The sequence below is a fragment of the Phascolarctos cinereus genome, unplaced genomic scaffold (assembly GCF_003287225.1).
Source record: "Phascolarctos cinereus isolate Bilbo 61053 unplaced genomic scaffold, phaCin_HiC Scaffold_5;HRSCAF=322, whole genome shotgun sequence".
Lineage (NCBI taxonomy): Eukaryota > Metazoa > Chordata > Mammalia > Diprotodontia > Phascolarctidae > Phascolarctos > Phascolarctos cinereus.
Genome location: NW_027555958.1, coordinates 466,341,203 through 466,368,110, shown reverse-complemented (window position 1 = coordinate 466,368,110; position 26,908 = coordinate 466,341,203). Strand labels below are relative to the sequence as shown.

The 26,908-nt window shown below is 46.7% G+C and overlaps 1 protein-coding gene across 6 annotated transcripts in view; it reads right to left on the bottom strand.

The window, feature by feature from the left end:
• The window catches only part of AK4 (adenylate kinase 4), a 90,565-nt gene that overhangs the window by 21,517 nt on the left and 42,140 nt on the right, over positions 1-26,908 (bottom strand). For 5 of the 6 annotated variants that reach the window (XM_020993111.1, XM_020993112.2, XM_078156690.1 and 2 more), the window contains one exon: positions 20,211-20,330. The exons of the other annotated variant lie outside the window; for it this stretch is intronic. In XM_020993111.1, the coding sequence (XP_020848770.1) occupies positions 20,211-20,330 (120 nt within the window). The remainder of the gene's footprint in view (positions 1-20,210; positions 20,331-26,908) is intronic. 6 annotated transcript variants of the gene reach the window in all.

The following is a 26,908-nucleotide window of genomic DNA, read 5'->3' as shown; positions in this document are numbered from 1 at the left end:
TTGGAGAGGAGACATTCCTTCACAGCATCTGCTGCCTCACCCCTGCCAACGGCCCTCCAGATAAACATGCCAAGAAGCGACCCGGGGCAGACTCTCACCCAGAATCACGGTCAGGAGTTAGAAGGAGCAATCACAAAAGTGAAACAGAAGAACAGAGCAAAGGCTCACTTGGGCACGATGCCACCACGTTCACTTAGATCAGAAGGGCACAGCACCTGGTGAAAGCAAAGGAAAACTGGCCTCCCTCGGCTGAATCTGAGCTAGACCCTGGTGCCAGGGTCACGGGAGCCTGAGTCCAGGCTCTGCACTCACTCCCCTCGGGATGACCTCTCTGGACCTCAGTCTCCTCCTCTGTAAATGAGGGAAACTGACTAGCCAAGCAAACCTGTCCTTCCAGCTCACACCCACGGTCCCCCAGTCATTTATCTGCACACAGTTATCTGCACAATCGTGGCTCGTTTGGTCTCCACCATCAGTATGGCTCAGCGGGAAAACCCCCAGATCTGGGGACGGGGCCTCCCTTTGACCCGTCAGGACTGTTCCCTGGGTGAATGTGGACGAGATGGGCCCCCTTCCTGGGCTACAGGACTGGACTCTAAAGTTCCTGCCACGACCCTCCAGTGATGGAGGCGGCTGCATCCTTTCTTTCCAACATCCAGCCCTCTGCAGTACCTTCTCCCCTCCTCCAAAGACAAACAAGCTACACATTCTGAGTAGTTCGCAATAACGGTGATAGGAGGGACAACTAGAAATTATTTTCATGGCCCCATATATGAGCTTTTATCTTAAAGAACAAACAAACACACAAACGCTGACCTAGGGTCATTTCTTTTTTCCAGAGCAGATCTGACTTTGGTCTAACTCTGGACCAGCCCAGATTTTACTGGTATACCAAACTCCCAGAGAGGAAACTCACTTTCCCAGTCTAGACAGATAACTGTCTCTTCATTCACAGGCTTTCAGAGCTGCCTGGATATATATATACAGAGAGGGGTTAAGTGACGTCCTGGGGCAGAGGGAGGGGTGCTATAGTCAGTACGTGTCAGGGGGAGTTTTAGAACCCAGATCTCTCCCTGGCTCTGAGACTGGCCCTCTATACACTATATACTGCCTCTTCAAACCCACATTTCTCTAATGGTTAAGGTGGCCATCAAGAGTAATGACTACGCCTTAGCTCCTTCATTTCAGACTAGAATGTCCTTCTCCCAAGCCAGGCTGCTGAGTGTGCCAGGCTGCTTAGACTCGAGAAGAAAAGTCTCTTTTCATAATGACTGGGTACAGCACATTTTCCTTCCTCTGTCACCAAGGAATTTTAACTGCTCCCCAGCCAACTACAGAACACCCACTCTGGATGGGATCAGAGGCTGGAAGGTGTCCATCTAGCCCATTATCCTCCTTTTACAGATGAAACTGAGGATCAGAGAAGAAGCCTCAGTCTTCCCTTTATGCTCAGGACAAGTGACTTCACTGGTATAAGGAGCCGAAGGTCAATAAAGCCAAAGCCCGAGCAAGGCAGTCTTCCCTGCAACTAACTTCCAGTCTCCGAGATCTACCCAGGACACCACAGGGGTTAAAAGACTTGCACGTGGTCATGCATCTAACACATGTCAGAGGTAAGAACTAAACCCACATTTTCCTAACCCTTGGCCTGTATTCAGTAGTTGCATAATAGCTGGCTGATCTGAATTACTGAACTACTCATGATTCAACCAAGCAGGTAAGAGCCAGGATTGGAACTATGCAGCACCTTCGGATGTCCAATCCAAGGCTCCTTCCATGACGTCCTGATGCACCTCCCGGCCCGCCCCAATGGCTGCCACTCAAACCACAGACCCGGGAGAAGCTGCCGGGGTCTACTTCATTCACAAGCCAAAATGGAAAATGAACAAATGGTTTCAACCGTTATGCCTAGAATCCCTGGTTCTAGTGGCTGCGCTGCCGTTGCCATTTTGGGTTCGAGAGGAAGAGGCGGGTTCCATTTCTGCTTTGGATCATGTTAGGGAAGTGACCCTGAGCAAGTCACTCAGCCTTCATCATCTTTAAAATGGAGAAACTAATGCCTGCAGGATTTACCTGCATGTCTTATCTTCATTCATTCATTCAATAAACATTTATTAAGTGCCTTCTATATGCTAGGAATACAAAAAGCAAAAGATAGTCCTTCCCTCATGGCGCTTACAATCTACTGGAGATGGCAAACAAATATATACCAAAAAACTCTATACAAGATAAATAGGAAATAATTAACAGAGCGAAGGCACTGGAATTAAAAAGGGTTAGGGCAAGCTTCTTGTAGAAGGTAGAATTTGAGGGGCAGCTAGGTGGCACAGTAGATAGAGCACCAGCCCTGGAGTCAGGAGGACCTGGGTTCAAATCCCGTCTCAGACCAAACACTTGACACTTACCAGCTGTGTGACCCTGGGCAAGTCAGTTAATCCCAACTGCCTCGCCAAAAACAAAAAAAAAAAGAAGAAAAAGGTGGGATTTGAGTTGGGATTTGTCGATAACCTCTAATTTAGCTTGTATACACACACACACATATATATATAAATATATACACACACACACACACATATATATAAATACACACACACACACATATATATGCATATATATATATATATATATACACATACATATACATATGCATATTTGTGCATAATGATTTGCAAGTTGTCTCTCCGTTAGCCTGTGAGTTCCTTGAGGGTAGCACCTGTTTCTTGCCTTTCTTTGTATTCCCAGTATTTAGCAAAGTGCCTGGCACGTAGTAGGTGCTTAACAAATGCTTACTGACTTGGCTTGCCTCAGAAACTTGCTTACTTGATCACCGGCAAAATCCCTTGACCTCTTTGGGTTTCAGTTTCCTCATTTATAAAATGGAGACTTCTCATATTAGCATTCACCTCACAGTTTTGTTGCGGGGATTAAAGGAGATTACATTTCAAGCGCTATACATGAACAGGAGCCACTCTGTACATTTCAAAGCAAGCCGTCCTCAGCACAGAGGTGCTGACTTCCCACACCTCCATGGTGTGGTTTCTTGGCGTGGGTCCTCCCTCCCCCTGAGTGAGACACTCTGGCCTTGGCACCATACCCGCCCACCAATGCCAAGATCTCCAACACTCTTTGAGCAGGAGGGGCCACAGCAACAAGCTGGGACGATGGAAGGGGAAAAGAGGACGAAAATGCTTCTGTTTTTCTAATTTGGAGAGCATTCACTCCAGGGAGAGGGAGCCAGGTCAGAGGCTTCCACTCCACTCCAGGACAGGAAATAAGAGCTTGACCTGATGGAAACAGGAGGCTCCCTTGGAGGACAGGACCCCGAGTCTTCCCAAAAGCTGGGGGGAGGACAGCAGTTTTCTTAAATCCTGGTAAAAAACAACTTGGAAAGCCCAGGCTGCAAGTTGCCCCAAACACCGTAAATAGGGATTAGCAACGTCATCACAACCATTTGGGATTTCAGGGTGGAATTCTGCAAGAAAAGGAACTAAATGGTCCATGCCCTCTGACTCAGGGACTGATCCCCTGGACACATATGAAGTCAGAGGCAAAAAAAGAGAAAGAAAAGTTTTCCAAGGCACCCAGATATTCAGGGCAGCACTTCTGGGGTGGCAAAGAACTGGGGGGGGGATGACTCCCTCTGATTGGGGAATGGCTGAACAGGCTGTGAAATAAGAATGGAATATGGAAAATAACGGGGCAGCAACAAAAGCCAAACCATCAACAGGCATTGATTAAGTCCTACTGTGTGCTAAGCTCTTTGGGAGACTCCTGGGATACAAATACAACAACAGAATAATCCTTGCCCTCAAGGCGCTTACATTCTATTGGGAAAGACAACACACACATGTGCAAATAGACACAAAAACTGGACAAAATAAATACCAAGTATTTGGAGGGTAGAAGAAATGAGCATCTGGGAGGCATCTTCCTAAAAGGAACCGTTCCCATCCCCCTTTGAGGCCAGCGCCCCCCTCCTCAGATACCCTCTGCTTCACAGTGTCTAGATCTCGTTTGGACACGCTGTCTCCCTCGTTAGACTGGGAGCTCCTTGAGGGCAGGGACAGGGTTTCTCTTTCTTTACTTATTTTTGCCCTTTTTATTAGCACAGTACTTGATATACAGTGGGTGCTTAATCAATGCTTGCTGAGTTGACTCATAAGCAACTTGGAAAACAAAAGGATTCAGAGAAACACAAGAAGCCTTATGTGAACTGATGCAAAGTGAAGAAAGCAGACCAGAAGATGCACCACACAGAACCACCACAACCACGTAAGGAGGTAAAAGTCTAACAGTGGTTGTGCAAAACAAACACCGCCTCCTTCCTCTCTGCAGAGGTGGGGGACGACCAGGGCAAAATCTGTAGACACTGGGTGTCACTGTGCCCAGGGTCTCTGCTTTAGTTGTTTCTGTTCGTTTGTTTGTCTTTTGTTTCCTTTGCCAGGCAGTGGGGTTAAGTGACTTGCCCAGGGTCACACAGCTAGTAAGTGTCAAGTGTCTGAGGCTGGATTTGAACTGGGGTCCCCCTGACTTCAGGGCCTGTGCTCTATCCACTGCGCCACCCAGCTGCCCCTTTAGTTGTTTCTGTTCTAAAGGAAGGCTCTTTTTTTTTTTTTTTGGTGAGGGGAGATAGGAGGATATTTCTAGAAATCACTAAGATGTGACTACAAAAGCCGTCAACATAACTTATCATCTAGAAGATAATTATAAGCTCAGGCTTCACCAAACACTGCTGTTCTCTTCGTCCTGGCTTGGCCCAGCCATAGTTCACGCTCTCTCGACTAGAACAGGAGGGCCAGCAATCCTTCTTCACAGTTACCACAGATCATCAACACTAATGGTATTTCAGCAGGACTTTTCTTCTGACTGCCTCTTCCCTCCGGTTCCAACCTTACCACACCTACCTGGGTTTTTCATGTTTTCATAACTATCTGAAACTTCTACTCAAATTCACGCGCGTTTTTAGCAGAAACTGTAACGGTAGAGAGTATGCCAAGGAACGCTGTATTCCAGATGTCAACAGATGTCACATGCAACAGCCAATGATCTCCATCACCCTAAACATCCCAACTTTTCCATTTGGCTGGCAGCCCCTTCATCTGTTCCCCGACAAATGGTCTCTGTATTACCAAATGTTTACTTAAGCTCATCGTGTGTAAGCTAGAAAGGACCTTAAAGGTCGGCCTGATTAACCTGTTTGTCTTACAGAGGAAGAAAATGAAACCCAAGGAAGTGAATCATCAAAAGGCCCTCGGTCCAGCCCAACTGGAACCATCATCCCGTTCACAGTATCTTCAACACCTGGCCACTGATGCCTTCTGGCCTAGACAGAGCTATACGTGGTCCCAAGTCCTGTTACAGATGGAGAAGAAACACAACCATCACACTTCCTTTATATGACTGCATCAGCTGTAACGACAACAAAAATTAGCTGCATGTATGTACGAAAACAGTACGTGTTAAATATGCTGGAAAGACAAGTTTTCCAGAGAAAATTAGATGCTTTTAAGTAAACCCAAACATCAGAAAAAAAGCCATGTCTCTGACATAAAAAGAATTTCTTACATCATATAAAGATGCATAAAGCACTATTACCTGTAAAAGTCTCACTCAAAAATAGCAACATTTACTACTTGTTTACTACTTGGAGCACCTGATATGAAGAAAAGCTATTTCACATAGTTCCAACTGCAGATAATGCTGCGGCAAGAATTACCCTTACGTCTTAAGACCTTCAAAATCAATTAATCTGAGAAGCCAACATCTCCCTAGTTTGCATTGCAAGTGACAAAGCAACAGATGCAGTTTAAGACGCGCATTTGATTACACCGTGTACTATGTGCTGTTGAGCTGACGTCAGGTAGTGTGACCAAGTAACGACCAAGCGAGGACCCGGAGAAGAGAGGAGAAAAATGTATCTCCCTCCCTTCTTCAAAGTCATGCAGGATTATGGGGATGGACGGAACCCTGACAGGCTTAGTAGGTGTGTTGACAAATGTTGCTAACTTGCTTTTTCCCTCTCTCTTATTTTTATTGATTGTTACAAAGAATAGCTTACTGGGAAAGGAGAAGAGAAGCGTATCACCAGAAATAAAGGTGAAGGAAAAGGGAACAATATCTGCACTTATTTTTTCAGAGAAAGAAACCTTGCATACTTACTAACAATGAAGCTACATCAAGAGAAAATTCACAAAAATATGTGGAGATCTTTTTTTAAAAAAATAATACAATAATGGAGCTTTGTCTTCAAGTCTACAATGAAAGAGCTTGATTGATGCCAGCATAAAATACAGGTATGAATACTGGTTTTAAAAAGTGCTCCATGCATATGGTTTTTCAAGTAGCAAGCAATTTCATTAAAAAAAAAATGTTAAAAGGATCATTGAAACCTGTGTGATTATATTAGGACACAGCATAAAGCACTTTTTTATTACCGAAAACCGAGCTAAAATCTCCCTTTCTGAAACTTCCATCCAATGCTCCAAGTTGTTATCTCCGAGGCCAACGAAGGCTCATCATAAGAATCTTCAAAATGTAGTGTAAAACTGTTAGATTTGAAATTGGAGCAGCTGGGTTCTGATTCTGGCTCTGTCACTTAATACCTGTGTGACACTGAGCTTCCTCATTTGTAAAAAGAAGGTTTGGACTAAATTCCCTCCAAGGTGCTATCGGGCTCTAGATCTCTAATGAGGACCTCCCCAAATGCAGGCCATTCCACACTGAGAGACCTCTATTGCTAAGAAGTGTGTGTGTGTGTGTGTGTGTGTGTGTGTGTGTGTGTGTGTGTGTGTGTGTGTGTGTGTGTGTGTGTGTGTCAAATTCACCTTTATGACTTCCACACACTTCCCTTTTCTTAATCAACAATGAGCATCTACTGTGTGCCAGAAACTGGGCTAGCTGCTAAGAATATGAAGACAAGGGGGAAAGCGTCCCTGCCCTCAAGGAGTTTCTATTCTTTCAGAAAAGACTACACACACACACATATTTAAAAAAATTTGGAGAAGGACATAAGAAGTGGGAAAAATCAAGGAGGGCTCCATGCAGAAGGGTGCACTTGATCTGAGTCTTGAAGCAAACAGGTTTCTAAGGGGTGGTAGGAAGGGAGTGCAGTCAAGGAAAGAAGGGACAGACAGTCTTTACATCAGAAAAGCACGGAGCTGGGGGACAGAGCGTCATGTATGAGGAGGATGGGACTGTGGTCCATTCACAACACTACCTCAAACACCAAGAGAAACCAAAGAAATGCCACAAAATCAAGGACAAATGCTGCAATTTTTTTAAAAATGGAAAAGAACAGAGTACAAGCTATAGGCTAGTGAGCCCAACTTTGATTCCGGGGGAAATTTTAGAATGGAACATTAAATCATTTGAATCTTACCACCCTGCAAGGGAGGTGGTAGTATTATACCCATTTTACAGGTAAAGAAACTGAGGCAGCAGTTAAGTAACTTGCCCAAGGTCACACAGCTAATTAGTATCCAAGACTAGACTTGAACTCTGTTGTTTGAGAATTCCAGTAAGCAAACCACTAAGGCACCTACCTGTTCTCCCTAATTCACTCCACTCTTAGACTCTCCACAGCAGCTCTTTCAAACCTTTCCATCCTTCCTCAAACGTTCCATGGCTCACCCTCTCAGCTGAGAGCCTTGCCTCATATTTGAACTGAAAAAAGAATGGGGCCATTCACTGAGAATTCCCTCATCTCATGTCACCTAGATGGGTTCCACCACCGCCTCCTCCTTCGCCCCTGTCTCCCAAGAAGAGGTGGCCCTCTCCTCACCAAGGCAAGCTCGTCTACCCGCACGAGTAATGCCATTCCATCCGGTCTCCTCCAGCAGACCTCCCTCGCCCAGCCTCTATCATCTCATCCTCTCACTTTTCTTCACTCTTGACCTGTCCACTACTGGCCGCTTCCCTGCTGCCTACAAACATGCCTATGTCTCCCTCATCCTCAAAAGAACCTCACTTGATCCTTTCATAGCCACTAAATACCAGCCCATAGCTTTCCTGCCTTCCGTGGCTAAATCCTTTGAGAAGGATGTTGAGGTGCCTCCACTTTCCCTCCTCTCATTCTCCTCTTAACTCTCTTCACTCTGGCTACCACTTGATCACCCCACTGAAACAGCTCTCTCCAAAGTTCCCAATAACCTCTTCACTGACAAATCCAGTGGCCCTTTCCAAGTTCGCCTTCTTAAGCTCTCCGCAGCCTCTGAGAATGTCTATCATCCCCTTCTCCCGAACAGATCCTTTGCTTTCTAGGTTTTGGTGACACTGCTCTCTCCTACCAGTCTGACCACTCCCTCGCAGTCTCTTTTGCTGGACTTTTGTTCAAGTCACACCCACTAACCATGGGTGTCCCCCAGGCTCTATCCTTGAACTCCTATGTCCTCTATGCTACTTCACTTAGTGATGGAGGCAGCTCCCATGGATTCAATTATCATCTCTATACTGATAATTCAAATTTACTTAGCTGGCCCCAGCCTGTCATCCCCCAATCTCACATCTCCAACTGCCTTTAAGACAATTTAAACTGCATGTCCCACAGATATCTTCAACTCGATACGTCCAAAACGGAATTATCTTCCCCCCAAGCCCTCTATTATTGTTGACAGTAACACCATCCCTCCGGTTCCTCACTCTCTCACCCCACCCCCATACCAAATATGCCCATTTCACCTTTGCAGCATCTCTCTGACCCTGCCCCTATCCTGGTGCAGACCCTCATCAACTCATGCCTGGATTCCTGCAATAGCTGCTTGGTGTGTATGGTGCAGTGGGGGGGTCCTGCCTGCCTCAAAGCTCTCCACATTCCACTTCATTCCCTGTTCAGCCACTACAGTGATGTTCCTAAAGCACAGGTCTGACCATGTCACTCCCCTACTCAACAGGTTCCCATTACCTACAGGACCAAATATAAAATCTTGCTTAGCATTCAAAAGCCTTCACAACCCAGCCCCCTCCCCAACCTTGCCAGTCTTTCATACTTTACGCGTGCACACACACACCAGTTTGATCCAGTGACGCTGGTCTTTTGCTGATCCTTGAACAACACCCTCCATCTCTCGGCTCTGGCCATTCTCTCTGCTGTCCATGCCCATGGCTGGAATGCTCTCCTCCTCATCTCTGCCTCCAGGTTTCCCTGAAGTCCCAGCTCCATCCTAGCTTCTCCAGGAAGCCTTTCTCAACCCTTCTTAATTCCAGCCTATTCCCTCTGTTGGTTATTTCTTCTTTATCCTGTGTACGGCATGTTTGCACATAAGCATTTCCCTGTTGTCCCTCCCCTCAGTCTGTGATCTCCTTGGGATCAGGAGCCACCTTCTCTCTGTTGCCTGTCCCCCTATCCCAGGGCTTATGATGGTACCCAGGACACAGTAGGCACTTAGTCAAAGTTGAATGACTGACTGACCATTAACAGCACCAAGGAAGCTCCATTTCCATCTGCTTTTCTGCCGCCTCCTAGGGCCCACTGGGCCTTTCCATCAGACTTGCAGCTGAGATCTCCTTGTGAGCCGCTCAGGGCAGGGCCTGCCTCATTTTTCTCGGTTTTCCCAGGGCTCAGCACTGTGCTTTGCATATTAATACGCAAGCACTGAACAAACACTTCTTCCTTTCTTTGTTCAATACCGTGCTTTAGAGCCTGTCTCAAGAGGGCTCAGTCAGTGCTAGCCTTCTCCCTCATTCCCACCGCCAGGCTTCTGCTGGAAAATGTGATGCAGAAATCCACATCCCACTCTCTTAGAGAGCTTCTCACCTCCCCCCACCCCCAACACCTCTCTTTAATCAGGAGCAAGGGACGAAAACACCACCTGTGCTCCCAAGACAGGGAGGGCTTCTTCAGGTCCAGGGTTCCTTTAGCAGGCTGGGGAAACCCATAGACTCCTTATTAGAATAAATTGTAAATGAATAAAACAAAATACAGATTACAAAGGCATCCAATTATATTGAAATCCAATTATCACAGTTTTTTTAAAAACCAGGTATTTTTCAATACTTTAGGATTTTAAGGCTCTTTGTCCAGGACCCTCTAATCTCAAGTTGTCCCCAGATTCCTTCTCCACAATATTATCACTCCCGTGAGAATCACAAGTCGTAGGCAACAGCTGTCAGGAGTGACAGGTGTCCTAAGGCTCTCCATCACGGCCTGGAGGCGGGCAAGGAAGACCGCCAGCGTCCCTGGCTATCCTTCACGCTAAGCCCACGTGTGGCCGCCTGGATTCTCCTCAGTGGGGATGACTTTTTGAATAGTTTGCTCCAGATGGAAAATGTCAGCTCAAAGCTCCAAAGGTCTATTCAGTCTTCAGGACAGACAGCGGACCATTAATGTGTTTTGTGAACAAGGTCCTCGATTCTCAATCTGTCATTAATGCAGTTCTCAGATCATTGTTTAAAATGCAAAAAAAAAAAAAGAAATCATAATGTAAATGACCTCTCATTTAGCAGTTCTATGATCTGAAAACCAGGGGATATATCCAGTGAACAGAAGCGTTGTCTCCTCCATCAGACTGGGAGCATGTTCCAAGCAAGATCTGTTTTTGCCTTATATCCACAGCACTTTGTACATAGTAGGTGCTTACCAAATGCTTACTGGCTTCCTAACATTTTTTGTTTGCGGAGTCCTTTCCGATCTCATTTGATCCTCAAAACAACCCTGTGAAATAAATGTTATTATTTATAGATGAAGAAACTGAGGCTTACAAATGTTAAGTGAGTTACCCAGGTCACACAGCAAGTAAATGTCTGAGACAGGATTCGAACCCAGGTTTCCCACGTCTGGCAGTACAGATCTACATCTGGGATTGGGGCTGCTGAAATCTCTCAAGCAATCAAAGAAAGTCTGGAAGGGACCTTGAAGAGTATCCAGTTCAAGACCCTTGTTTTACAGAAAAGGAAACTGAGTCACCATCCAATAGAACTTCAGTTTCTCAAGGGAAGGTTTTGTCCATTTTTAATACCTGTATCTCCAATGTCCATCAAGTGCTTGGTTCCCATCAGGTTCTTAACTGATGCTTGTTAGTTGACTGACTGCCCAAAGTCATAAAGCTTACTCATCAATGAGCTTAAAACTACCCACAGCCCTAGACTGCTGACTCCAGTTTGGGGCCCATTCTTACTTTAACAGATTCACCAATCAGTAAGTGCCTTCACTGAGACGAGTCATCTCCACAGTGGGCGTGTGACTGGGGACTTACCTGGAAATCATCCAACAGGGTGTGCCCCACTCTCCCCTTGGCTGCCCTTTTCATCAGTGAACTGCTCCTTCTGGGAAGGGTACAGAACAGGGAGGTTGGCGCTGTTCAGTCATGTCTGACTCTTCACGACCCCCTTTGGGCTCTTCTTGGCCAAGGTACTGGAGAGGTTTGCCACTTCCTTCTCTGACTCAATTTACAGATGGAGAAACTGAGGCAAACAGGATGAAGTGACTTGCCCAGGGTGACACAGCTAATACATGTCTGAGTCCAGACTTGAACTCAGGAAGATGAGTCTTCCTGATTCCAGGCCCAGCGTTCTAGCCTATCCACTGTGCCCCCTAGCTGCCCCTTAAGACAAAGGTTTAATTCAGGACTTTAAAAAGCAAACAACCATGTTGATTTTAAAAACAGTCACTGCCTTGTAAGCCCAGTGAGCTCACAAAACAACCAAAGGACGGCCATTTCTACCTCAGTGGATGTCTAGTCAATGAAGCTGCTTGAGCTATCACGAGGAGCTGGCAGCTGCCTGGTGCTGCTGGTAAGGACGTCCATCCTGCCCAGAAGAGAGAAGGCCAGGCAAAGGTTGAGACAGCTGCCCGAGAAGCACAAAGGTGATCATGGATGTGGTGCAGGAGACTTCTGCTTGATCTCCAAGTCCCCAGAGGGCAGAACTGGGAGCAACATGGATAGGGGAGGGGCGAGTTTCAGAGAAGAAGTGTACATTCAATGTAGGTGGGGAGGGGGAAAATGCACGAAGTCATAAGGCAAGAAAGACCTGGGTTCGAATCCTGCCTCTGACAACGCCTGGGTGACCTTAGGCAAGTTACCTGATCTCACCTGGAAAAGCCGATGGGGATGGACCATGTCATGTCTAAGGCCATTCCTGCTCTACATCTTTCATCTAATGTTCCTATGTTGTTTGGGGGGGGGCGTTGTTTTGTTTTTGTTAAATTTACTTCACTGTTTAACTTATTGTTCATCAATTTCACAAAAAGTGTCGTTTCCCTTGCCATTCTCTGGTCACTGGATCAAGGATCTTCCTTCCATTGGGCAGAGCCCATGAGGAGCTATAAAGCTGGCCTGCTTCTGGGTATGGGTCAGAACATGTCATATTTGTAGGACCGTTCTTCCTCCTTCCCCTTCTCTAGGCCACTTACAGAGAGAAAAAATAAAGAAGGAATGCACTTTCTGTTACTAATCCAAGATAAATGGTTTCTTCCCCTCAGAAAGCAGACAGAAAGCTATTGCCCAGCGTGTGGACAGAGAGCTGGGCCTGGAGTCAGAAACACCTGGGTTCTTATCTCCAATCCTACAGTCTGGACAAGGGCAGAGAGGAAAGGTCTTAGGGACTTGGGGGTTGGGTCTGGATTGGGTTAGAAACAATCCAGTCACACCCTGAAGGGAGCAAGGAAGAAGCCCAGTGGTAGGTCGCTTCTGTAGAGGGCTTTCAAGTATGCAAAGTACCCCCATTTACATACGTTATCTTATTTGATTTCAACCACCTAGTGGAGCAGGTGGTACAGAGTGGGGTGTGTGTGTTGTGTGTGTGTGTGTGTGTGTGTGTGTGTGTGTGTGAGAAAGATAGGCATAGAGATGGGGGGAGAGGAAGAAAGATGAGAGAGACATGATAGATGAATAGACAAAGAGATGAGATAGATGAACAGACAGAGACTGATAGATGAGAGAGATGGATAGAAAAACAGACGACAGATATAATAGAGATGATAGGTAGAGGTAGATATATAAAGAGATGATAGAGATAACAGATGATAGAGATGACAGATAGGCAGACAGACAGACAGATTTAGATAGACAGACTGATTTAGAGCTAGAACATTAAAGGCTATATAGTTATACTATCGCCAATTTAAAGCTAGAAGAGAATTCAGAGACCATCTGGTCCCACCACAGACCTGAAGCTGAGGGAGAATAAATGATTTGTTCGAGGTCATACAGGTCATATGGGACAAAGACAGAATTTGAACCAAAGGCTTTTGACTCAAAATCCACTGTCCTTTCCCCCATATGAATATTTCTACAAATATCTATCATTCCCATTTTACTGATGAGGAAACTGAGGTGCAGACCTGCCCAAAGTCACAGAAAGACAAAGGCATGACAAAACATCTGGAATTGATCTCAGCTCTTCTGTCCTGTGCTAATTTCTAACAATGCTAAGAGACACTAAACTAAAAACCAGTAAGTCTCCTCCTACTTTTACCAAGAAAATCGACAAGCGCTAAGCACACTAACACGCTTGAGCCCTGCCACCCTCCCGGCCCCCAGACACCCTAGGTGCCATCCTTGGCTCTTCTCTTTCTCTGCTACCAAGTCTTATCGGCTCCACCTTCCCGACCCCCTTCCTCTACGTCCTCTGACGCTGCCTCCACCATGGTACAGGCCCTCATCACCTCATTCCTCCATTACTGCAGCAGCCTTCTCCTTGGCCTCCCTGCCTCCAGTCTCTGCTCACTCCAATCCATCTTCCACTCAGCTCCCGAGGTGTTCTTCCTCAAGCACTGGTCTCGATGTCTCTGTATGTGGAATGGTCTCCTTCCCTCCTCATTTCCTCCTCTTGACTTCTTTCATCTCTCAGCTCAGAACCCACCTTCTGCAAGAAGTCTTCAATGCTACTGTCTTCACTCCAAACATAACAGCATGACTTGGCGTTTCCTTCTCTGGCTCATTTTACAGATGAGGAAACTGAGGCAAAAGGGTTAAGTGACTTGCCCAGGGTCGCACAGCTAGTTAGTACCTGAGGCCAGATTTGAACTCAGGCCTTTCTGACTCCAGGCCCAGCAGTCCGTACACCGTGCCACCTAGGTGCCCATTTATAAATGATTGTACATAATCGTTTGCACGCCGTCTCCCCGCGGCTCCTCAGAGAAGAGAGCAGAAACTGGTGTTTGCCTTCCTTTACATCCCTGGTGCTTAGCATAGCACCTGACACATAGTAGGTGCTTCACATCACTTGTTCACTTGATTCCGAACTGAACTGAATGCCACTAGCTCCTCTTCCACACCTTGCTTAAAAGACTTACGGTCAATGACTGACAGCAGACTGAAAGAGCACTTAGTCAGAATAAGCACCTACTATGGGCAAAGCTCCGTGCTAAGCCCGAAGACACGCATGAAAAAGCAGACGTCTCCTCCTCCCACGGGGCTCCCAGTCTAACTGAGCGAGATGGCGTAAAAACGGTTCAGCTCCAGGGCAGGCAGGAAGGCCCCACGGGGTCTGACATCTAGACCTGGATCACAGATTGAGAGCAGCAAAGGACCCAGAGGACGGCTGCTCGACCCCTCATCTTACAGAGGAGGAAACCAAGGTCTAGAGGTCTGTGAACATCCCCCAGATCTCGCCAGCATTCACCAGCAGGGCCGGGGCAAGATTCTAAGTCTTCTGACACCGTGACCTCGAGCCGGTGACCTACCTTCTCTGGCCTCAGTTTGCTTCTCTGTAAAAAAAAGATGGGCTAGATGACCTCTGAAGGCCCTTCCGGCCCTAAATCCATCATCTCATCCCACAAGACCGCCGAGCTGCCTACGGATCGAGGACTGGAGGGAGACTCTGGAAGACTCGTATTTCAAACTATGATTTGGACACTTACTGTTGTTACAGGGGGTGGGGGGGGGCAAGTCACTTAACCTCTGTCTGCCTCAATTTCCTCAACTGCAAAACGGGCAAGATAATAGCACCTACCTCACAGGGTCATTGTGAGGATTGTGGAGGGCCAGAGCTGAAGAGTCTAATATGGGATAAGGGACTTAGGTGACAGCTTGACTCTTTCCTTTTTCTACCCTTAAGGGCTCACTTATTCAGAATATTTGGCTCACCTAGGAGGTGTTATAATGCTCTGACCCTCCAACCTTGATAGCAACCAGGTGTGAATAATTAAGGACTTGCATAAGGGCTGGGTAAGACTCCTGGGAATGCCTCAGGGGTGACTGTTAGCTTTCACTATTTAAACTGGACCCTCAGAATAATAAATGGCTCAGTCTTTCACTGACCCACCTGGCCCACCTTTCTTCATTTCACACTCCTCCATGAGGTACATCGCTTAGTTGCAGGCAACAGCAAAGTGCTTCGTAGGGCAGCTAGGTGGCATAGTGGACAGAGCTCCAGCCTCGGAGTCAGGAGGACCTGAGCTCAAATCCAGCTTCAGACAACTGACACTTACTAGCTGTGTGACCCTGGGCAAGTCACTTAACCTGGATTGCCCCACCAAAAAGCAAAAAAACAAAAATAAAGTGCTTTGCAAACCTTAAATGTGCACTATTGTTGTTATTCTATATTATTATATTTTATAAATAATATATAAATATATATAATCCATGTTACTATTTTATTACTGTTATTATAATATTTTGATTCCAAGTTCGGTCCTTTTCTCTCTGGAACCCTCCACTTCCCCCACGTTCACATCATCTTCCACTGCTCAAGATGCAAAAATTTAACACAGTCTATTTTCTTCCAGCATCTTTCAAATGAAAATTGCAGGTTGTTTAATAATGGTGTTTTAAGAGTCTAATCAAAAGTAGTCCTTTCGGGAAAAAGCCCTCATGCCTGGAATGCCCTCCTTTCTCCCTTCTCTCTCTCAGAAGCCCTGATTTCCTTCAAAGCTCAAATCAATACACATTGCTGGCATAAAACCCTCCCTGCTTCCCCCAACTCCCTGGTGCCAGGGCAGCGGTTTCCCCTCCAAAACACCCTTCCCTCACAATTACTGTGGGGCTACTTTGTACACATTTGCAGCTTCACCTGATGACTCCCCTTGTAGAATGTAAGCGCCCTGTGGGCAGGGGCTGCTTCCTAATTATTTCTGTCTCCCAAGCCCTTAGTAAAGTGCCTGGAACATACTGGCTGTTTAATATGTTTGCTCGTTGATTAGCAATTCCCTCTTTTAAGGAGTCAAAGGATTTCATCCAGATTTCCTAATTAAACCTGTCTAATTATGAGCCCCACATGAAGCTAACAGCTTATCTCCCTGCTATAGAAAATCAACAAGTATAAATAAACTCCTGCCATCCATCAATCCACAAACATTTCTGAAGTGCCTACTATGTGCCAGGGACTGGGAGTGCATGGCTTAAGCACTTCCTATGTGCATTGCTTAAGCATTCCCTTTGTGCCAGGAACTGCTCTACGTAGACAGTGGTAGAGTCAGGATTTGAACCCAGGGCTTCTGTCTCCAAACCCAAGGCTCTTTACATCCTGTCACACCAAATAAACCAAAAGCCAAGACAAGTTTGGCATACATGGTAGCCCAGTCTCTAGAAAGGATGCTCTGATAGAAGTGGGAGCTAATGGGTCTGGAATACTACATATATCATCAGACTTTCCAAATATTCATTAGTTTTGCTGGATTATTTTTTGCCTTTGTCATTCTTTGTTATAAGTCATGTCTCTGGAAAAAGGAGAGGAGAGAGATAGATACACAGGAGATGTAGGATAGCGACTAGATTTATTAAAGATTTAACAGAATTCCCTGAGGTGGAAATTCCTTCTACAGATACAAGCTGTATCTTCTTTGCAACTTATAGTCTTAAGAGAACTACTCAGAAAGCTAAGGGCTTCAGTGACTCACTGAGGGTCATACTTCCAGTATATATCAGAGAAGCTAGACTTGAACCCAGGTCTTCCCGGCTTAAAGCGGCAGCTCTCAATCCATTTCCATTGGGAAATGTGAGTGATGTAAAAGCCAAATGGCACCAATATGCCACACCTGTGTCTTTGTGCACATACTGACAGAGATATGCACGCATGTGCATATGTGTGCGTTCATATGAACATAAATACATGAATTGCGTATATGCACACACACATGCACTGGGCATCCTAAAAGCCTTAATGCAGCTTTAATAGTTTTAAACCAACAGAAATGGATCCCTGCCTCACATAATCATGTAGAAAACCACAAATTAACATTATTGCTGTCTTGTCTTTTTATTTATTTTGTTTCTATCTTAACCTGGCACTGGTTGGGAATGTGACATCTCTGATTTAAACTATGCAAAGTGATCTCATCGACTGTGATGGGGGTTGGCCATGAAATCCGATGGACGGCCCACGTGAAGGCAGCTTGTTTTCCGGCTCAAGGCCCAGCCCACACAAGCCTCAATGAGGCGTCCCCACCCCCACCCCCCCCAGACTAGCCTGGTGCTTTCTTGGCTCTCATCTCTTCCCCTCCTACCCACCATTTGCTAGATGCCTGGCTTCAAAGCCGTCTGGACCATGGAAACTTCTAGTTCTCCATCAGTTTGGATTCTTTTCTTATCTTCCTTGTTCAGCCACCTTTCACACACATAACACACACACAATCCACAAGTGTGTTTATCACATACATGCACACACATGTACACGTGCACAGGCAGCCACACATAAACACACGTATAGCGCGTGTTCAGATACACAGTCTGCATACATAAGCACGCGCATACGGCATGTCTGTCACCTGCACGAGGAGAACAGACAAAGAACACAGACACCGCCCCCACCTTGGACTTGTCAGGGCCAGAGAGATTCACTGAGCCCTCTAAAAAAGCCACAACTGGGGCAGCGAGGTGGCGCAGTGGCTAGAGCACCAGCCCTGAAGTCAGGAGGGACCTGAGCTCAAATCCGGCCTCAGACCAAACACTTCACATTTACTATCTGTGTGACCCTGGGCAAGTCACTTAACCCCAATTGCCTAAAAATAAAAAAATTTTTTAAAAAGCCACAACTGGGGAAATAAGCCTCAAAGGCAAAACCAAACACACTGAGAAACAGTTGTGGTATAAGAAACATCTCCTGAAGTGGAAATCAGAAGATCCAGGTTCAAATCCTGGCTCTGTTATTTACCAGCTGGGTGACTGTAGCCAAATCACATTCCTTTGCTGGAAAACTTCCTCATCTGTCAGATGACAGGGTTGAACAAGCTGATCTCTAGGGCCACCAACCAGCTCTAAAGCATTCCATCCATCCGTCCATCCGTCCATCCATCCGTCCATCTATCCATCCGGCCGGCCATCCATCCATCCATCCACCAACATCCACTTTTTGGCATCTTGTCTCTACCATTAGAATGGTGAGCTCCCTGAAGGCAGGAGCTGTGTTTCTGGTTTTTTTGTTTTTTGTTTTTGTATTCTGCAAAACTGGAATTTGACCAAATTAAGGTGCAGATAAAAGAGATCACGAATAGATGATTTTCAATGGGAAGAATAAGGGCAACGGATTTGCCTCCCTCACGTTCTTCACCTGATGTGTCTATAGAACATGGTGAGCCTGATGTACTATGGTCTTCTATCAGGGTAGTGTTCTACTGAAAAGACTCCTACAGGGAATCTTTGACAAGTAAAGCTCTCTTGTGTAAAATATTAATTAGGCGCACACTCTCCCCTTAAGAGAAAAATAAAACCATGATTTTCCAAACTTGGTTAATTCAAGGTGAGGCATTCATTTATTTGGTCAGAACTTAGGATTTCATCTGTGTAGGGATGTATGTGGGATATACAGGCAATTCAGTCCTAAGAGCTGCATTGGGGTACTAAGCGGTCATCTGGAGGCATGGGAAAGGAATAAACATTTACGTAGCACAGACTGTACTAAGCCCATCACAATATTATTTCATTTGATTCTCATAACATCTCTGAGAGGTAGGTGCTATTATCACCTCCATTTTATAGCAAAAATGGAGGCAGGGGATAAGTGACTTGTCCAAGGTCACACAGCTAGTAAGCGTTCACATTTGAACTTAGGCCTTCCTGATTCCAGGCTCCATGCCGTATCCACTGAGCCACCAGTTGCTTGTTCCATAACACAACGAGTCTCCGTCAACCTTCTTACACACCATCTCCCTCCAAACTCTATGGCACAGCCACACCTGCCTTCTTGCTGTCACATATCCCATCTCCCACTGCTATGCCTTTGTACTGGCAGACTCCCATGCCAGGAATGCCATCCCCTTCTCACTTCAATCTCACAGAACCTCTGGATTCCCTCGTGACCATGCCCAAGCAGCGCCTTCTTCTTCAAAAGGCTCCACTTGGTCTCCCCTGCTGCCAGGGCCTTCCCCGCAAAGGTAACTCTGGTTTTGTTTTGTTTTTTTCCATGTTTTATATAGACCGATATACATACAGGCTGTCACTAACATCAGACTGTAAGCTCCTTGAGGGTAGGAGCCATTCATTTTTGTCCTTGTAGCCTTAGTGACTAGCATAGTGCTTGGCATACAATAGGTGCCTATTAAGTGCTTGCTGATTGATTCCTAACTCCAGATCTATCACTCTTTCCACTATGCCCTCTGCGTGACCCTTAAAAACCATTTGAAATAAAGCTGCCATATAAATTTAGCAAGCAGAAGCAACCTCAGGTGAGCATGCTTTGGTATTTTATTTGAGCATCCACTCGGGGACAAGGGCTTTGCCTACTCCATGCAAGTAGCCAAGGAAAAAGTTAACCCTCCTTTCATGGGATATCTCATTCCCAGGTGTTTCTGTCCACCAAAGACTTGTGGCTCCAATCATAGTGGCTCCAATCATAGTAGGTATGGGCCATGTAGAGAGGAAATATCTGGCATTAGGAAACGTTCATTAAGCACCTACTATGTGCCACGCACTATGCCCTGCGCTGGGAATGCAAACAAAGGCAGAAAACCCAGCACATGCCCTCCAGGGGTTTACACTCCCATAGGGAAACCAACATGCAAATCACTATGGACAAATAAGACAGAGAAAGGATGAACTGGTCTCAGAGGGGAACATTCAAAGGGACAAGAAGGGGCTGCTTTGGCTCTGCAAGGCCTCTACTGACCACATGGCAAGGGCCTTGGATGCTGAAAGATTCTTGAGGCGGTAGCCATGGATACAGCTGAACTGCCGATGCCTTTTCTGGCCCCAGATGGGGACTCGGGTCATCCTGGGATTATTCCGCTTTTCTCCCTCTTTAATCATTAAAACATTCTGAGGCAGCATTTTCACATCCGTGAGACTTTACATGGAGATACAAAGAAGACCATCCACCAGTCTGCCACATGCCCCACTCACCATCGAGCAGCCATGGCTGGACCCGTCTAGACTCCAGTTCCATTATCATTAGCCGTGTTATCACATGATCGGGAACCAAGAGACCTTGCTGCATGTACTGCTTGGCCAGAATGCCCACTTCTATCAGAAGAGAAAGAGGGGCGGGGGGAGAGGGAGATCCATTAAGTCTTCTAATACTGCTCTCACCCCACTTTCCAGTCTTCTCTTCTGAGCCCACGCCCTCCTCGCATCTTTCCCATTCAACAGCTTGTCCTTGTCGATGCAATAAAAAGAAAAAAATTAAAGTGAGTTGTTACAGCATTTCAAGGTATTTGGTATCCAATCTCCTGGGAAGGGGCAGCCTGGACCAGAGGATTAAATGAGGTAAAAGAAATGCCAACAATGCCACGCACCACTCCTTTGTCGACTTACAGTCTTAGAAACGTTTCAAATTCATAAAGGGTCTAAATGGGGGAGTCTGCATTAGCAGAGGAAAACATTTACCTCCCAGCGTCAAACAGCAATTCATCGGAACATAGATTTAGGGCTGAAAGGGATCCTGTTGGTGTCGGACTCTTCGTGAACCCATTTCGGGCTTTCCTGGCAAAAATGCTGGAGTGGTTTGTCATTGCCTTCTCTAGCTCATCTGACGGATGAGGAAACTGAGGCAGGTCAGGTGACTCACTCAGGTAGTGAGTGTCTGAGGCTAGTTTTGAACTCAGGAAGATGAGTCATCCTGACTCTCCCCCCCCAGGTGCTCCATGCACTATGGTGCCACCCAGCTGCCCTAGAGATCACCTAGGCAAAGGGTCACAGGATGACAGACGCAGAGCTGGGGAAGGGGCACTGACTGATCTCCACTCTTAGAAAGTCGCCGCTAACAGAACTGAAGTGGGGATGGGTTGAACAAGTTATTAATGGCGTTTAAACTGGCAGCCATCTAGAAACTAAGCACTTGGAAAACCTATTAAAAGCTTCCTAACAAGAGATACGCTGTCTTCTTTCCCGGGAGGAGAGTGATCAGCTAGCATCTTAAGTGGCGGAGCTCAGACAGTTCTATTACGTTCTCGTAAAAGATGAAAAGCCTAGCTCGCCAAGGAGGGTGAACCTGGACTGTCAGGCACCAGCTACTCCAGACTCCGCACACATGAGCCTGCACAGTGAGCTGGGGATGGCCCAGCCTCCAGGGCAGTGAGCCGGGATGGCCCAGCCTCCAGGGCAGTGAGCCGGGACGGCCCAGCCTCTAGGGCAGTGAGCCGGGGATGGCCCAGCCTCTAGGGCAGTGAGCCGGGACGGCCCGGCCTCCAGGGCAGTGAGCCGGGGATGGCTCAGCCTCCAGGGATGGTGGTTCCCGCTCCTTCCAAAACAAGAGGACCCAAAGGCAGTCAACATGCAGACATAGTGCAGGATTAGGTGTGGAATTGTGACCATCTTGAGCAAACGCCTTCTTGGAAGTAGGAAATCCCCAAGCCCAGCCCAGCACGGTAGCAATTCAGCCTGAGTCATGCACCTCGGAAGGCTTCTCTGCTGCTGCTGTTCCCGGCCCCCTGGAAATACCAAGCAAGCACTTTTCCATTCCATAGGAAAAATCCTGGCCTTTATGTAGTGAACACCTACACACCGGGTTTTCTTCTCTGCATTACTCTGTGCTTTGGGCTGCTGGTTTGTCAGAGACAATGCACTGCAGTGGAAGGCCAGTCAAACACTTATTAAGTGCTACTATGTGCCAGGCACTGCGCTAAACACCAGGAATACAAACAAAGGCAAAGACAAGCCCTGCCCTCAAGGAGCTCACAATCTAGGGAGGGAGACAACATGCAAACAGCTGCAAACAAGCAAGATTAGACTGGAGAGACTGGAGATGATCAACACAGAGAAGGGAGGGAGGGAGAGAAGGAGAGAAGGAAGGAAGAAAGGAAGGAAAGAAGAAAGGGAGGGAGGAAGGGAGGGAAGAAGGAGGGAAGGGAAGGAAGGGAGGAAGGGAGGGAAAGAGAGAAAGAAGGAAGGAAGGAAAGAAGAAAGGGAGGGAAGGAGGGAGGGAGGAAGGAAGAAGAGAAGGAGGGAGGAAGGGAAGGAGGGAAGGGAGGGAGGAAGGGAAGAAGGAAGGGAAGAGAGGGAGGAAGGAAGGAAGGATGGATGGATGGATTAAAGGGAGGTATAAGAAAGGAACTCCCAGGTAAAGAAAATCCCTTTACCAGTGTGTAGGTTGGCACCTTCTCTGAGACGCAGTCTTACAGTCTAACTGCCTAGGATATTGAGAAATTAAGTGATGTGTCCACAAGGTCACATAGCTACAGGGACAGGACTCGAACCCAGGTCTTTCTGACTCCAGGGAAAGAACCTCTAACAAGGGAGAATTTTCACCATAAGGGATCAGAGCAAAAGGGAGAGTCATCCCTGAAAGTACTGCTCCAGATTTCCACCTGTGCCCCTGTTCTTAACATTGTAACCATTGAACCCTGAACCCTGAGTCCAAGAGTCTCTTATCTAAAGAAGGGGATGTCTGAAAGGCAGTGGGGCGCATAGGAGGTACTCAGTAAGTGCTTACCAAATTGAATTTGCTGCACTGATCAACAGGATGAATGAATTTTCCAGTTCATGGAACAGAATGCTGGCTCCTTGTGGGCAGAGGAAGCATTAGGTTTTTATCTGAGTCCCCAGCACCTAGCATGGTGCCTAGTACACAGGAGGTGCTTAATAAATGCTCACTGATCGGCTGATGCTATGATTGATATGAAGCTGGGTTATATTTGCATTGATCAAACAGAAAGAAGCTAAGCAGGCCACGTGGGAACAGAAGTCCTGGTCCACGGCTCCTCAGGATCGTGGCTACAGAGATGACAGTACCTCAGAGACTGGTCCAACCTGCCCACTGTACAGACAAGAGCAGAGCCTCCCCTAAGGCCCCATGGATGCTAAACGAGAGGCACTGGGAGGGAGTCAGAGGACTGAGCGCCGGACGGACGTCAGAGCTCATCTAGTCCAGTACTCTCCTCTTACAGACAACCCAACCGAGTCTCAGACGCCTGGCCGTCTGTCCCTTCACCACTCCTCCTGTTTGTCTCTAGCTTAACACCAGCAAAGAGAAGTTTAAAAAAAAAATCCCTCTGTGAACAGGTCCCAGAGCGCCCTGCTTCCAAGTCAGAGGCTGGCCCAAGGCCTTCCCACCAGCCCGGCAGCTCCTGGAAGGCCCAGCTCTTCCTCTGTAGAGCAGGAAAAAAGAAGGAACCGCCCCTCCAACCTGGAAAAAGATAACATCAGCCTCCCCTCCCCCTTCTAAAACAGAAAGCAGCTCAGGCCAGAGGGGCTGGCCTGGGACGAGGAGGTGCTGCTGTGGAGGAGTTCTGAGCTTAGGTGCAAATATTTGTGTCGGAAAAGAGAGGGCCATCCCAGGAAACTGGGCCTCCGGCCACTCTTCAGTTTGCCCGGGCGAGTCCTAGGAAAAACACCGTTATGAAGGAAGGGGATTCTACAAGTGTGCTCCCTGCGAGGCCCCGAGTCTGGCTCTCCAGCTGGCCCTGGCATCCCCAACAAAGCCGCATTCATAGAAAACGGCACACACACAGGCCCCCAAACTCACAGGGATGCAAGAGACCATGTTAAAATATCTTCTAGCTAACTCGAGGCATCCCAAACAGGCTGGCAGTGTTGAAGTCCTACTTTTTTTTTTATTTTCGTAATTCAACAAAAAGCATTTGAGATTAAACAGTACCCCAGTTTGATTAAGGGCACATGTAAGAAAAGCATCCCTTCAGTAGGGGAAGGATTAAGTGTTAGGTTACAAAACACTCTAAGTTACAAGCACATATACAATCACAGGTTTGTCAATCTAAAACTGGGAGGGATTTCCGAGGCCATCAAGTCCATTTTACAGATGGGGAAACCGAGGCACAAGGAGCGCATGGTCCTAGGGTCACAGAGCTAGAGCTGGCAGGGACCCCGGAGACCACTGAGTCCAACCCCATCATTTTACAAATAAAGAGAGGTTAAGGGGTTCAGTCAAAGACACACAGGCAGTAAAATGTTAGTGGTAGGATCTGAACTCCCACCCCCGATCCTGTGATTCCAGAGGTAATGAGTGTTCTGGGCTGTGTGGCCATGAGACCAGAGCTCCGCTGTAGACAGATGGCTCAGTCTCTCCAGGAAATGGATTCTCCCCCGGGGCCCTGGCCTGTGGAAAGACAGTCACAATGATGTTCTAACCAGACCTCCAGCCAGGCTGCACTAAGTCTCCCCTCTCCTGCTCTATTATATCCTGTTAGCCCTAGAGCTGACCCGCCACAGAGAGCTGGGCCTACAGTCAGATGCAAGCTTAAATCCAGCCTCAGATGCTTACTGACTGTGTGACCCTGGCTAAGTCACTATCCTCTGCCTACCTCAGCTTCCTCCTCGGTAAAAGTGGGGTAAAAATATGAGATCATGTTTGTAAAGCATCGTGCAAACCTCAAACCACTATCTGAATGCTAACCGTTATTATTATAATATGTACTAATACTTCCACTTGCACGCCACTCCAAAAGTTGGCCAAAATTACTTGACAAACATTTTCTCATCTGATCTTCAGGACAATCCTGAGAGGTAGGTGACACTGGCAGTATTAGCCCCATTCTATAGACTGGGGCAGTGAGAGGTTAAGTGACTTCCCTAAAGTCATACAGATAGTGGATACAGGGAAGCAGAATTTGAATACAAGTCTTCCTGACTCCAAGCCCAGTAATCTATCATGACCTCAAATCATCTTTCAATAGTTTCATAATCCTCATTTTTTTTAAAAATAACTATAACTAATGGCTTGTTCTGCTCAATTTCTATCAAATGCAATTCAAGGTCACAGGCTCTTGAAGGTTATGGGGATTATTTCTTCTTCTGTCTCTATTTGATTCTGAAGAATTGTTTAAATTATCTCATAGAATTGGGAGGTACCCTTTTTCCTTGATCAACTCTCCAAATGTCACTGCTGGCAAAGCTCCAATAAGTAAGACATTTCACTGGCATAAAACCTCACTTCCTCTTTGAAACCAGACCACTGGAGTGACCCGAATACACTGAAAAAAGAGAAAAGATCTCTTTATTTGGGGCTAGAAAAAGACTAAGACAGCAGTGGATTCTGCTTATTTGGCAGGGAAGCCCGGACATCGACGGGGCCAATTCTAACTCAGGACGTCTTCCGCTTCAGGCTTCCTACAGATGCCCATTGAGCTAGTGAAATCCAGACCAGGCAGACGCTAAAGAGGGGTGCCCAATGGCTACCACCATGAGGTGCCTGTGCAAATGGTTGGTGCTTAATAAATGCTGGCTGGATTGAATTCACAGAACTGGGTGGGACCACAGACAAGAAAGGCAATGTTCCAGTAGGTCACGCCAACACTAAATGGATCGGACAGATGGAAAAACAAACTAACACCCAAACGGTCACTGATTTCAACATTCCTGGGGCCAAAATGCTTCCAAAGGGGAGTGAATCAACAGGTCTTCATCATCTGGGAAACTAATTTCCTTCATTCCCTCCTCGGCTCCGCCTCTCCGGATCCCTCCACGATTCACCCCAAGGCCTCTGCCCTCCTGGAAGCCCATCCCACGCCCTTACTGAGCGCTCTCACCACTGGCCTTCTCAAATCATTTTGTAGAGGCTTATCTGTTGCCACGTCTTCCCCTTAGAACGTAAGCTCTTCGAGGGCAGGCATTTGCTTCACTTTTGTCTTTGGAACCTGCTTGTTCCATGGCACAAGTAGGTAGGTGGCTCAGTGAGCCGGGCCTTAGAGTCATCTGAGTTCAAATCCAGCCTCAGTAAGTTCCTCGCTGTGTGACCCTGGGCCAGTCACTTCACCCTGTCTGCCTCGGTCTCCTCATCTGTAAAATGAGCTGGAGAAGGAAACGGCCAACCACTCCCGTGTCTTTGCCAAGAAAACCCCACGGGGACACAAAGAGCTGGACATGACTGAACAACAATCACTTAGCATAGACCCTGAAACATCGTAGGCAGAAGTAAATGCTTACTGATTAACTTTTAAATGTATTTGTCTACACGCATACTATTTCCCCTCTATAATAAATGCTTTAAGGTTTGCAATGTACTTCACAGTAGAATGTGAGCTCCCTGACAGAAGGCATTCCACTTTGGGCTTTGCAACCCCTACAGCTTACCTAGAGCCTGGCATCCAGAAGGTGCTAAATAAATGCTCCCTGATTGAATGAGCCTCCATTTTATATGTTAGAAGGAGAGGAGGGGAGAAAGACAACAGGGAAAACTGAATATTGTTCAGTTCTGGCCTTTTTTCTTTTTCAACAATTTAAGAGAAACAGTTGTAAATCTAATTATTAATAATTAGAGTAGCAGCAATAACAATTGATATTTAAATAGCCCTACTCTATATGTCAGGGACGGCTCTTGGGGGGGGGGGAAGAGAGATGTATGAGAAAATGAAGGTGAGGAAAAGAAAGATGGACTTTTTTAAAGTAACTCTACATGTCATTGTCTCTAATCAGGCAAGAGTCATACTACTGAAATGACAAGGACCAAGTCAGAAACTTTGAGGAAGGAGAGACGGGAGAGAGAAACAAACAAGGGATGTGGAAAGAGGACGGGAAGACAGGAAGCAAATGATGGAAAGAGGGCAAGGACGGGAACCGGACAACTCAGAGACAGAAGAGGAAAAGAGCCTGAGTAGAGGAGGAGACTGAAGAGAGGAGGAAAAGGGAGAGCCAGACAACAGCTGGCA